We start from the raw sequence: 10,333 nt of genomic DNA, 5'->3' as shown, positions 1-10,333 counted from the left end.
TTGTTACATATCGATCTATATTGATCTCACTGATTTACCCGACACCTTGTAAAGAAATATAAATTACCGTGAGTTCTTTATAATATTGTCATTTTGTGTTGTTCACTAGGTGATATAACTATTGTTGTTTTCTTTCTATAAGCAAATGCTTTAATGGGTTGCCCATGCTAATTGACCCATAAACAAACAAATTGTGATCGTAAAAGCAAAGCTATCATTCCTTTGAGACCCTATAATACCCAGAGAAATCCTGCTTGTGAATAGTACAGAATAATTGAAATTTTGTTAGGACCACCCCAAGGGTTTTTTTGGGCCCGGTTCAGACGGCGTACTTCAGCCGCGCCGAATCAAATTCAACGATAGGCCAACCTAAATTAGTTAATCCAGGCTGAATTGATTCAAACGCCGAACTTTACTCGGCCGAAATTAACTAATCGAAGAAAATTAAAATTCGGTCATTGGTTTAGCATACAATTGTAAACATGGCGGACGGCATGGATTCCGGCAGCAATCTGCGAGCAAGAGCCTTTCTTCTGCTCAAAATGATGGGAAACAGTGCTGAAAGAAGAAGAATGCAAACTGTCTTAAAGGCGACGCTTTTTCCAGCGACCCATCCATGGTAATCTTCGTCTTCTTCAAAAATTGAACATTTATTACAAATTGGGATTCTACATTTCAAGCAAGTATATTTGGTCGTGCCGAAACACGAACAACAAATGTCACCATCGTATCGTGCAGTTTGGCCCGCCAAGCCGCCATTTTCCTCCTGCAAAACACTACTATGCACATGCTCTTGAGTAAAAAATAAAAACATTAAAATAATGTATGCATTTGGTTCGGTTCAGTTGAAGTAGGGCGTCTGAATCAAAGCCGGTCTACAGCCGTTCTTCTCGGCTGAGCCAGGCGGAATTAATTGACTAAGCCGATCTAAATTAAATCAGCCTCTCCGAGTTGATTCAGACGCCGTACTTCACATGAACTTAATTCGTTGTATTTGATTCCGCTCGGCTGAAGTACGGCGTCTGAACTGGGCCTTAACCCCTTTATCAACATATAAACCGACCAATCAAATCTTCTTGGAAGCCGCCCAATAGTCATCTACTTGTTTGCCGTCTACCATCTTCTTCTCAGTCTTCACTCCTTAAAAATAGAAAATTGATGGACAGGTACACAGGGACTCCACCTCATCAACAGGACAAACTGTAGTGACTACCTCAAAAGCACAAAGAAAGACTGCCCGGTCAATCCAATTAATTGCCACACATAAGTAAACTTCCAACTGACGACATCAGGCAAAGCCTAACGCATTTCGGGATCAAGAAAAACTAAAGTTTGCATAGTAACAGACTGATAGTGACATTTATCGATCAGATGAATGGCAAAATGTGCGACGCTTGTACGCGAGTAAAAAAATGGATATTTATTTAAACAAAGGGGTATTTAATAATCATCTTCTGAGACTTTTTACTCATTTACATACAGTATGGTGTCGCAAAACGCAACTTGACAAATTTCGAAAAACTGAACCGAAATTCAAATGTTTCATGCCGAACAAAGGACACTGATGTGATAAGTACTCAGCTCATACAGTGATATCCTACTCATGTTCTTCCGGGGATTGTTTTCAAATCAAACCACAAATTTATAATCATGTCCACTTGTACGGGAACCATTCAAAATTCCATTTATTAGCGAGAAGTACCATGATAACTTTTAAATTTACAATGATTCTAGTTTTTCAAATACATACACATTATTCACTGATATAACAAATGATACACGCCGATATTTTGATAGTTGCGTAGTATATTCTCAACGATCACAGCTTCGAAAGAGGCAATTCAAAGATAGGTCACCGATCTTTCCCAAGAGACCTGATGGACCTTAATATACTTATGCAAGTGCAAATCAGTAGCGCTACCGGCAAACACGGGTTTTTGAAAGTAAAGCAAAAAAAAAGTAAAACACTAGATAAGAAGTAAGCCTCAACCATGTTCAATATATAACTTTCGAAAAAAACTGTGCAATTTTCAAACAATATCGATTCAAAAGGTTCCTCAGATCGATTTTTGCGAAATTATAATTTAACTAACGGCTTTGTACACTCTTGTTTTTGCTTTCCGATCATTCGCTTTCAGTTTTTTGTTTGTTAAAGAGAAAAAGATCATTGCACCTGTTAGCCTCGTCCATTGGTTGAGTAAAAGACAAAAAACCGCCACGTTGTTGGAAGGGTGTTAAGGGAGACGTCATGCGCGGTACAAGATGCACAGCGCACCACTGAATAGTTATTTTGAAACTTGTTTCAGCAGAATGATATGTTTTTTTTTAAGACGAGAAAGGTTGCCTGGAACTTTGACCCAAACATCACTACTTCGTTGAAAACAGAAAGTGCAAATTAATTGCTACCTAAAACGCAAAGCTGCCTGTGATCAACTATGGATGCTACACCGATGCGGTTTAAGAAACAACACAGATACGGCAAGTACTGATGCTCATACATTCATTTTCTATTATGATCTTCGTGGGATCGTTATAAAAGTTTATAATTACAATTTACTGCCGAATATTTAAGCTGAAGTGTTAAGAACTGGGTTTATTTTGCGAACTAACCTCATGGCTCTCCCCTTTCGGATTTTCTTTTTAGAATCGCACTTAGGTTAGGATATTTCCTAATTTTTTGTCTAAGTTGTTCAATAATTCGAAAAGAAGCGGGTAAAAAAGAGAAAATTCAGTATAAGCCTGCGTTTGCCAAAAAAGCGCGATACTCTCGGCCTATAAATTCAATTTTGTTGGCAACAGGTGAGCGGTCGGTTAAATTCTCAGGTACAGTAATTGAAAAATTACCATTTGGTTACAGGATCCTAAAATCACAAAACATATTTTTATTTCAATTCCCCAAGCGACGTTTTGCAATAGAGCACAATTCAAGCAAAAAACTTATTGAAAGGAATTTCCGGTGACAAGCTGTGTTTCCTTTGAGCCGAAAGTAATATACCTTTAATTCTTTAGTAAATTTAAGTAGAATCTCACGCTAACAGGCACACAACAAAGAGAGAATGCTTTGAAAGCACGAGAACCTGTATGTCATTACTATCAGCGTGTGGTGCAGTGAAGCACATCAAAGATTGGAATAAAACTTGGCCCTGAAAGCAACTCGCTAATTAACTGTATTAATATTATAATGGACCACATCTGATAAGCAAAGAAGGAGAACGTGGTCAAGTACAGAAGATCGAGGCTTATGGCCAAACTTCACTGGAGAAATATTGTGAAACAACCAACTCGTCTTCTCTGAACTGCTTTGTTTCGTAGGAACTTTTCAAAAGAGAAGAAAAACCAAGCAGAACAAGTAACACGACACGCAAAAAGTGTTCGCTTATTTCAATTAAGTTTACGCGGAAGAGGTTACCACTAAGCCTTGCTCTTTACTGAAAATATTATATATGAGCCAATATTTTAAGGCAAGGTTGTGTTGAGGTAAAACCGAGCGTTCTCATTGTTTCTTGTCTGGTCGGAAATTTGCCATACCTTCTGTCTCAACGGAAACGGTCATGAGCCGCGTATTTTGATTCTCGAAAGCTGGCAAATTCAAAACGACCTCAGGCCGAAATTCCCCTGTACAGCCCCCGCGCTCGGCTAATTAGAAGTTGTTAGCACACAATCTTAAGAACACAGGTAGAACCAGTTTACTCTCGGGTGGGACCACGGCACCTGTTACAAGCATTTTGAACCCGGCATCACTTAAATAAATAAATAAATTTGAACATCAATCAACGGGAAAGCCGTGTAGATTAATGAGAGACACAGTTCTACAACACATTGTTTTAAACAGAGCTCTTGTTTCTTATTTGCAGTGTCTGGATTTCAGCTTAAAAATCATCTATTGAATCTTATGAACTGGAGAGTTTGCAAAGCGCTGTTCTTTATTTTGCTCATTTTTATTGTACTCGAAACGTTTTCACAAAGACGACTTGAACTTACTGACTCGTTCGTCATAAGACTGGGCACTTACAACCGTAAACGGTGTGTTGATGTTACGAGACAAATGAGAAATGGAATGTGGCGAAAACGTTCGAATCTACAGCCCACAGATGTGCTCCACAGACGAGAGCAGGACATAAGGATTAGAAAACTCAGAGGGTTGCCGGAAATATTACACAGAGAGGATAAGAAGTGCGGAAAAAATTTCCCATTAAAGGCACCAAATTTCGGCATCCCAGTTCCTTCTCTGTGTGACCCTGAAGGCACGGATCCCTGTTGTAATCATAATCTTGCGAGGTGTGGATCAGCAAAAGAAGATTGTCAGTGCACATCATGCACGGATTTTAGAAATATAGTTTCTGCGGAGCTACACGAATTCGTTCCTTCTTCTGGCTGCGAGTTTCAAAACTTCAGCAGTGCTAAAACATGTCAGTTGTTATCCGAAAGAGTCTCCAGCTTGTCGTTAATCGGTGATTCGCTGGTGCGACATTTACATAATGCGCTGATGATTTTATTCACAGACGACAAGGTATATGGTAGCCTTGTAAAAGACGTCGACGAACACCAAAGAGATTTTTGTTCAGGCGACATGCAATTCGTAGACGCAGGTAAAACTGGATGTCACGGAAAAACTGCCCACAACGCTTCCCAACTTCCTGAAGGGAAAGTTTGCCAAGGACAATCTACCTTCGAGTATTCTCTATATCAATTTTATAGCATGGAATATGCCAAGTTGGCACTGCAAAAGGTTCGGGGAAAACTTAACGCGACAAACTCAGTCATCGCTATTGGAGTAGGACTCCATATGGGTCTGAATGCTGATAAAGTGTTTAATGGCTACCTAAAACCAATCCTTCAACTTAAGCATCAAGCAGCAAGCCAATGGCCGCTTATTATATGGCTCACAACGCACGCACATGGCAGCATTAAACCAATTCCTTATATTGAATCCCAAGGTAATAATAAAATCATTCGTTACAACCAAGAAATGAGGCGGTTTCTAGAACCTTTTGAAGTTCCAGTGTTTGACACATTCAATCTAACTGTTGGGGTGCATAGCTATGATGGAACACATTACGGCTTTGGAGTAAACATGATGAAGGCACAATTATTTCTGAATTTTTTGGACGAGACCTTTCCTCACAAAAAGCGTTTGAGCGCATAACGTATTTTCCAGTGGGAGTCAAAAAAGCGTTCAAGTACTAGAGAGTATCTCTAAAGTTCTCTTGTCAGTAAGATATGGCAAGTTGTTAAGCAATGATTCGTCGAAAACTGTGGGCTCAGTCTTTATCAAACGCCACAAGCCATCACCATGTGGTCCTGTGTTTAGCGGGTCAAATCCTGATCACGCCCATTGGCATTCAAACATGTCAGTGACCCAACTAACATCTCTTATTGAATTTTTCATCATTTAACATAACTCTATATCAGTTGAGGAAACATTGTGTAATTTGTTGCTCTTTTTAATATGGCTTTATTGTACTCGCACTTACTACACATTTCCAATTTCCCAAGAGTTCTTACCGCGCTAAGTCATTCTGTATCTTGTATTTCATCATACAGACGAGGATACGCTTTGCGGTCTATATAGTCAATGCAGAACAAACTGTGGTTCACAAATAAAAATCAAGTTTACAGAAATTACTTTCAGTCTCTATTATTTATGTTTCAAAAATATTTCAGTGTCTTGCTCTATCTGGTAATCCCGTGTCAGGCGTCTACCTGACCAGGCCCGTCTCAGAGTCATAGCAAAATTATTCTGCTAAAAACCGCTTTTAATTTTCTACCATGATTTGCGACATTCAGTAAATCAGCTTCTATTCCGGTCGATTGAAAAGTTGCAGGCATCAACCTATTGCAATTAATTGAACAATTCAAAGCCCTAAGAGTTTCGATCATATTCTTCAAATTAAATCTCAGCATGACGCAATATAAGATTAAGTCACCTGAGTTGGTTAACTCTCTGATGTAAAATATAACTACCTTTCAAAAAGCCTCACATTTTTACTGCTGCGACATGAGCGTTTCTTAGCCCGCACGAGAATCTGAGTAAAGCAAGCCGGCGAGAGGTTTGCTAGGGGTCTGGCACTAATTGCAAATCTCTCGCACACTCGTCACAACTCTTCCCGCGGACGACGATGTCTTGCAGCGCTAATAATCGACTATAATCAACTTGTTAGACAAGAATTTTACAAAAATAATGTTACCATACCTTAACTATCTCAAAGAAGCATTGCCGGTCCTCAGAGTCAACCAATCTAATGGAGAACACCCGGTAGACCTCATGAACCCACAACCTGATCTGCTTCCTTGGATGAGTGGCACAAACTCCGGGAAATAGAAGAATCCCCTTTAATGAGAATTTGCAAATAAGGAAAATCAAAAGACTAAATTATGATTTCCACGGTGTGTTATAGTGGACCTAAATTTCTATAGCGAGACGTAAGGAGTAAAAGGGAAGGAAACAGCAAATCGTGAAGGTATTGATATGGTTTCACAAAATATTTGCCTGTTTGAAGAACTCCAAAAAGGATTGTAAAGTAAAAACGAGCAAACTGCCCAAAGCGCAGCAAAACGTGAGTGACCAAGTCGCGATTGGTTTTAATTTTTGCATCTGATTGGTTTTCTGGACCAATCACGAGCGAGGTAAAGCGAAACCAAAACAACCCCGTATTACTTTCAACACTACATTATAAATTGCTCTTTATGGCCTACACGGATCACGCTTCTTTAAAGGCGTTTAAGTTTATTGGAGAGAATGAAGGAAGAAAATTTACCATCATAATTATTTTACCTGTACTACCCTAGCAAAATCTCTGAGACTAAAAACATAGTGTGACTTAGATGGTGTAGGAGGGAAGCTGGTAATGGCCTGGGTGTACACCTCGTTAAAGGCGCTAATTATAATCTGATAAAGTAAAAAAATACAAGTATCATAAACATAGCTGTAAATGACGACAACTGACGCACCATCATTACTGAGTCGATTTTTTTGCTCTGTATTACCACTTACATTTGTCCAAGACCAGTAAAGGTGAGCCCCTTTTTTTCAGCTAATTCCAAGATAAAAACAATAAAGGACAGAAAGTAACCCGTGAATGTTTATGCTTATCCATTTTTTCAAGACTGTAGCGGTAAGCGACAAAGGAAATGAATGGCATTCCCCAAGTATTTTCTTAGCTTCCCTAACAGTTGCTCGGTATCCATTTAACCCTTAACACCCTAACATCAGTATTCATATTCTCCATACGCTTGTGATACATTCCTATGATGCTCACAAGGAGAACTTAGCAGTATTGTTGCGAGGAGAAATTAGATGCTGGTCGTTCTCAGGGTTTAAATGATTAAACTCCAGAGTTGAGATGGATATAACACTAATAGAACCGGAATTCCTGATTCATCATGACGCCCCCGTTTCCCACGGATATTGCTAAAAGTATGGTTGGATCAAAGGTTAGGGAAATATACACTGTACAAGTTTCTATCTAGCGATTAAACGTACAGAAGGAAGGACAAACATACTGACAGACTGGCAAATAGACAGACATGAAAATCATATAAAATCAATCAAAAGAGAGATAAAGAGAAGAACAGACAGACAGACAACCAGTCCGTACAACGAGCGAACAAATCCAATCATGCAATGTAGGACGGTGACGATCTTAGCATTGAAATGGACAATGCGATCTACGCAATTAAACTGTGCCTCGGAGAACCTTCTTATCTGCATTTCAAAGCCATTGTTGTTAAATTGCCTCTCCACGATGACAGAAACATTCATGGTTTCTGTGCTGAACGAGTCATTGGAGGTGATGTTGAAATGTGGAGTAATTTCATTCGTTCCCCCACCCGGAGGACCTTGTTAGACACTAGCCACTGATCAACAAGCTTTGGTACTGATGTGTCCTTCCTGTCAATGAGGGAAAGTACAGAGCAATATCGACTGATGTGTTCCTTTGACATACGTTTACACAGACATTTTTTTTCCACAGTTTTTTTTTTTAAGATAGGTGTGGTTGCTATGATTATTGTGATCAATTCTCTGATTGGTGGATTTGGCTAAAAGGACTAAGTATGATTGACTGCTTCCACTGTCCGAGTACAGGTGTCCGACTACAACTATACAGAATAATTAGTGGATAATAAAGCAGGTAACGCACCAATCGCATCTAAGGAAATTGTATTGGTTTTGTTCAACACTGATCACTCAGCCTTGTTTAGGGACCAGAAGTTTTTTTAAAGGGGGGGTTTGAGGATTTTGAGGAGATCACGTGGTTTTAAGAGCGAAAGGAGGGGAAATCAGACGTCACTAACAAAGGATAAAGCAGAGTATAAAGGGGGGGGGGGGGCGGCATAAAGAAGTGGACTGCCAGTCGCAAATGAGGGGGAATCATAAGAATATTGCAGGTCAATTCCCCCCCCCCCCAGTGATAAATAAGGACCGGACCCTGAATTCGTAACTTGCGATATGATTTTTATTGCCCCTATGGCAACACAGCGGCAAAATGGGTGCATTGCCTTTCCTCGAACCACTCCAAGTATACTCACTTGTCGGGAGGTATGCGCAGAATATGAATGTTTGTTCTGGCTGATTTTCCTGTTCCTGACAATGGCAGTGTTTCCGTAGAAAATAGAAGCCAACATTTTTATGTGCAAAACTTTAGGGCAGGTAAAGTGTGCTCTGGAAAATTCGGAAATATTGACAGTTACTCGGTCCTGTCACCATAAAATGATCCTACAAGGATGGCATAAATAAAAAAAAGTTATAGAATGAAAACTCAGCCGTTATTTCAACAGCGAGTAAGCGATAGACGATGAGTACTCACCAACCTAAGGCTACCTCAGTGAGGTACTTGTTAATCACTTTGAACTGGCCAATCCGCGTACACGAAAAGCACCACTCACTCGTGTGGTATGTAACAAAATAAAAAAAAGATGAAAGTGAAATGTGATCATCGCAGTAAATTTTCCAATTTAAGCAATTGGAAAGAAGAAGCCTGAAAAAAAAAAATCAGGGCTTCAACGGGATTCGAACCCGTGACCTCCGCGATACCGGTGCGATGCTCTACCAACTGAGCTATGAAGCCACACATTGGGAGCGAGGTCAATTTATTGAGTTCATATCTTCCCGTGCAGTGAAATGATGTGAAGTTTTTATACGAAATAATTCATATTTGTACTGCGGTTGTAGATGAAAGTGAAATGTGATCATCGCAGTAGATTTTCCAATTTAAGCAATTGGAAAGAAGAATCTTCTTTCCAATTGCTTAAATTGGAAAATTTACTGCGATGATCACATTTCACTTTCATCTACAACCGCAGTACAAATATGAATTATTTCGTATAAAAACTTCACATCATTTCACTGCACGGGAAGATATGAACTCAATAAATTGACCTCGCTCCCAATGTGTGGCTTCATAGCTCAGTTGGTAGAGCATCGCACCGGTATCGCGGAGGTCACGGGTTCGAATCCCGTTGAAGCCCTGATTTTTTTTTTCAGGCTTCTTCTTTCCAATTGCTTAAATTGGAAAATTTACTGCGATGATCACATTTCACTTTCATCTACAACCGCAGTACAAATATGAATTATTTCGTATAAAAACTTCACAAAATAAAAAAACTCCTTGACAGCGAGACTGAAGCGACACAAAGATAACTGAAGAAGAATTTTTGAAACGTTTTATTTATCTTGGGTCCTCCAAGTCTCGTTTTAAAGCCCATAGTAACCTATTGACTGATAGCAAGAAAATACTTTAAAAACGTTTACAGAAAGAATCGGTTTGCAATTCAAAGTCGCCAAAGATCGGAAATAACTGTAAAGCGTTTTAAAAATTTGAAATTTCTCGCTCAGCTGCTGGGGCATACAATGATACAATACATCCAGTGATTTCTCCACCCAACTATCTAACACCCGACAAGTGGATAAAGGGGGTAAGTTTCTAATGAGACTGGTGCTGTATTGTTCAGGGCAAACTGTCAGATTGTTTAACTGATTTGTAAAGGAGGTTGCATCATCTTCAAAAAGGACCGAACACACCTTGTTAATTTTTATGGTATATTTATATGTAAATGTTTGAGTTATTATCTGACAAATAATCGACATGACAAAATTACGCGCTTCTAATTGGCTGAAAACGAGTGCAAAGTTGTAAGACGAGTGCAAATTACAAATAGCGCGTACGCTTTCATAATTTCGTCTGTCTTACCTTTCTGTGACGCTTTTCTTATGTAAATTACTAACAAGTAAGAACATAATTTAGCTTGCTATTTGATGTAATAAGCACTCGTAAATTTTTCAAACTACAAATTGCACGAGCTCGTAGGGCGAGTGGAATTTTGTAGTCTTTGA

The 10,333-nt window shown here is 39.3% G+C and overlaps 1 protein-coding gene across 1 annotated transcript; it reads left to right on the top strand.

Annotated features, from left to right (window-relative positions):
• The first annotated feature begins 2,222 nt into the window (after positions 1-2,222).
• On the top strand, positions 2,223-5,623 carry LOC113680824 (uncharacterized). The gene is made up of 2 exons (XM_089192296.1): positions 2,223-2,478; positions 3,855-5,623. Exons 1-2 carry the CDS (start codon positions 2,436-2,438, stop codon positions 5,144-5,146), a joined length of 1,335 nt encoding a protein of 444 aa, XP_089048422.1. The 5' UTR covers positions 2,223-2,435; the 3' UTR covers positions 5,147-5,623.
• The last annotated feature ends 4,710 nt before the right edge of the window (positions 5,624-10,333 follow it).

This window comes from Pocillopora damicornis, chromosome 13, assembly GCF_964200805.1.
Source record: "Pocillopora damicornis chromosome 13, jaPocDami1.2, whole genome shotgun sequence".
NCBI classification, from domain to species: domain Eukaryota; kingdom Metazoa; phylum Cnidaria; class Anthozoa; order Scleractinia; family Pocilloporidae; genus Pocillopora; species Pocillopora damicornis.
The sequence above is the reverse complement of the archived record's forward strand: the minus strand, read 5'-3'. Positions and strand labels throughout refer to the sequence as shown.

Excerpts from the sequence above, each read along its gene's own strand:
- LOC113680824 (XM_089192296.1), top strand. The coding sequence starts at position 2,436 with ATGGATGCTACACCGATGCGGTTTAAGAAACAACACAGATACG. Across the intron at positions 2,479-3,854 it reads TAAGAAACAACACAGATACG|TGTCTGGATTTCAGCTTAAA; the intron begins GCAAGTACTGAT and ends TCTTATTTGCAG.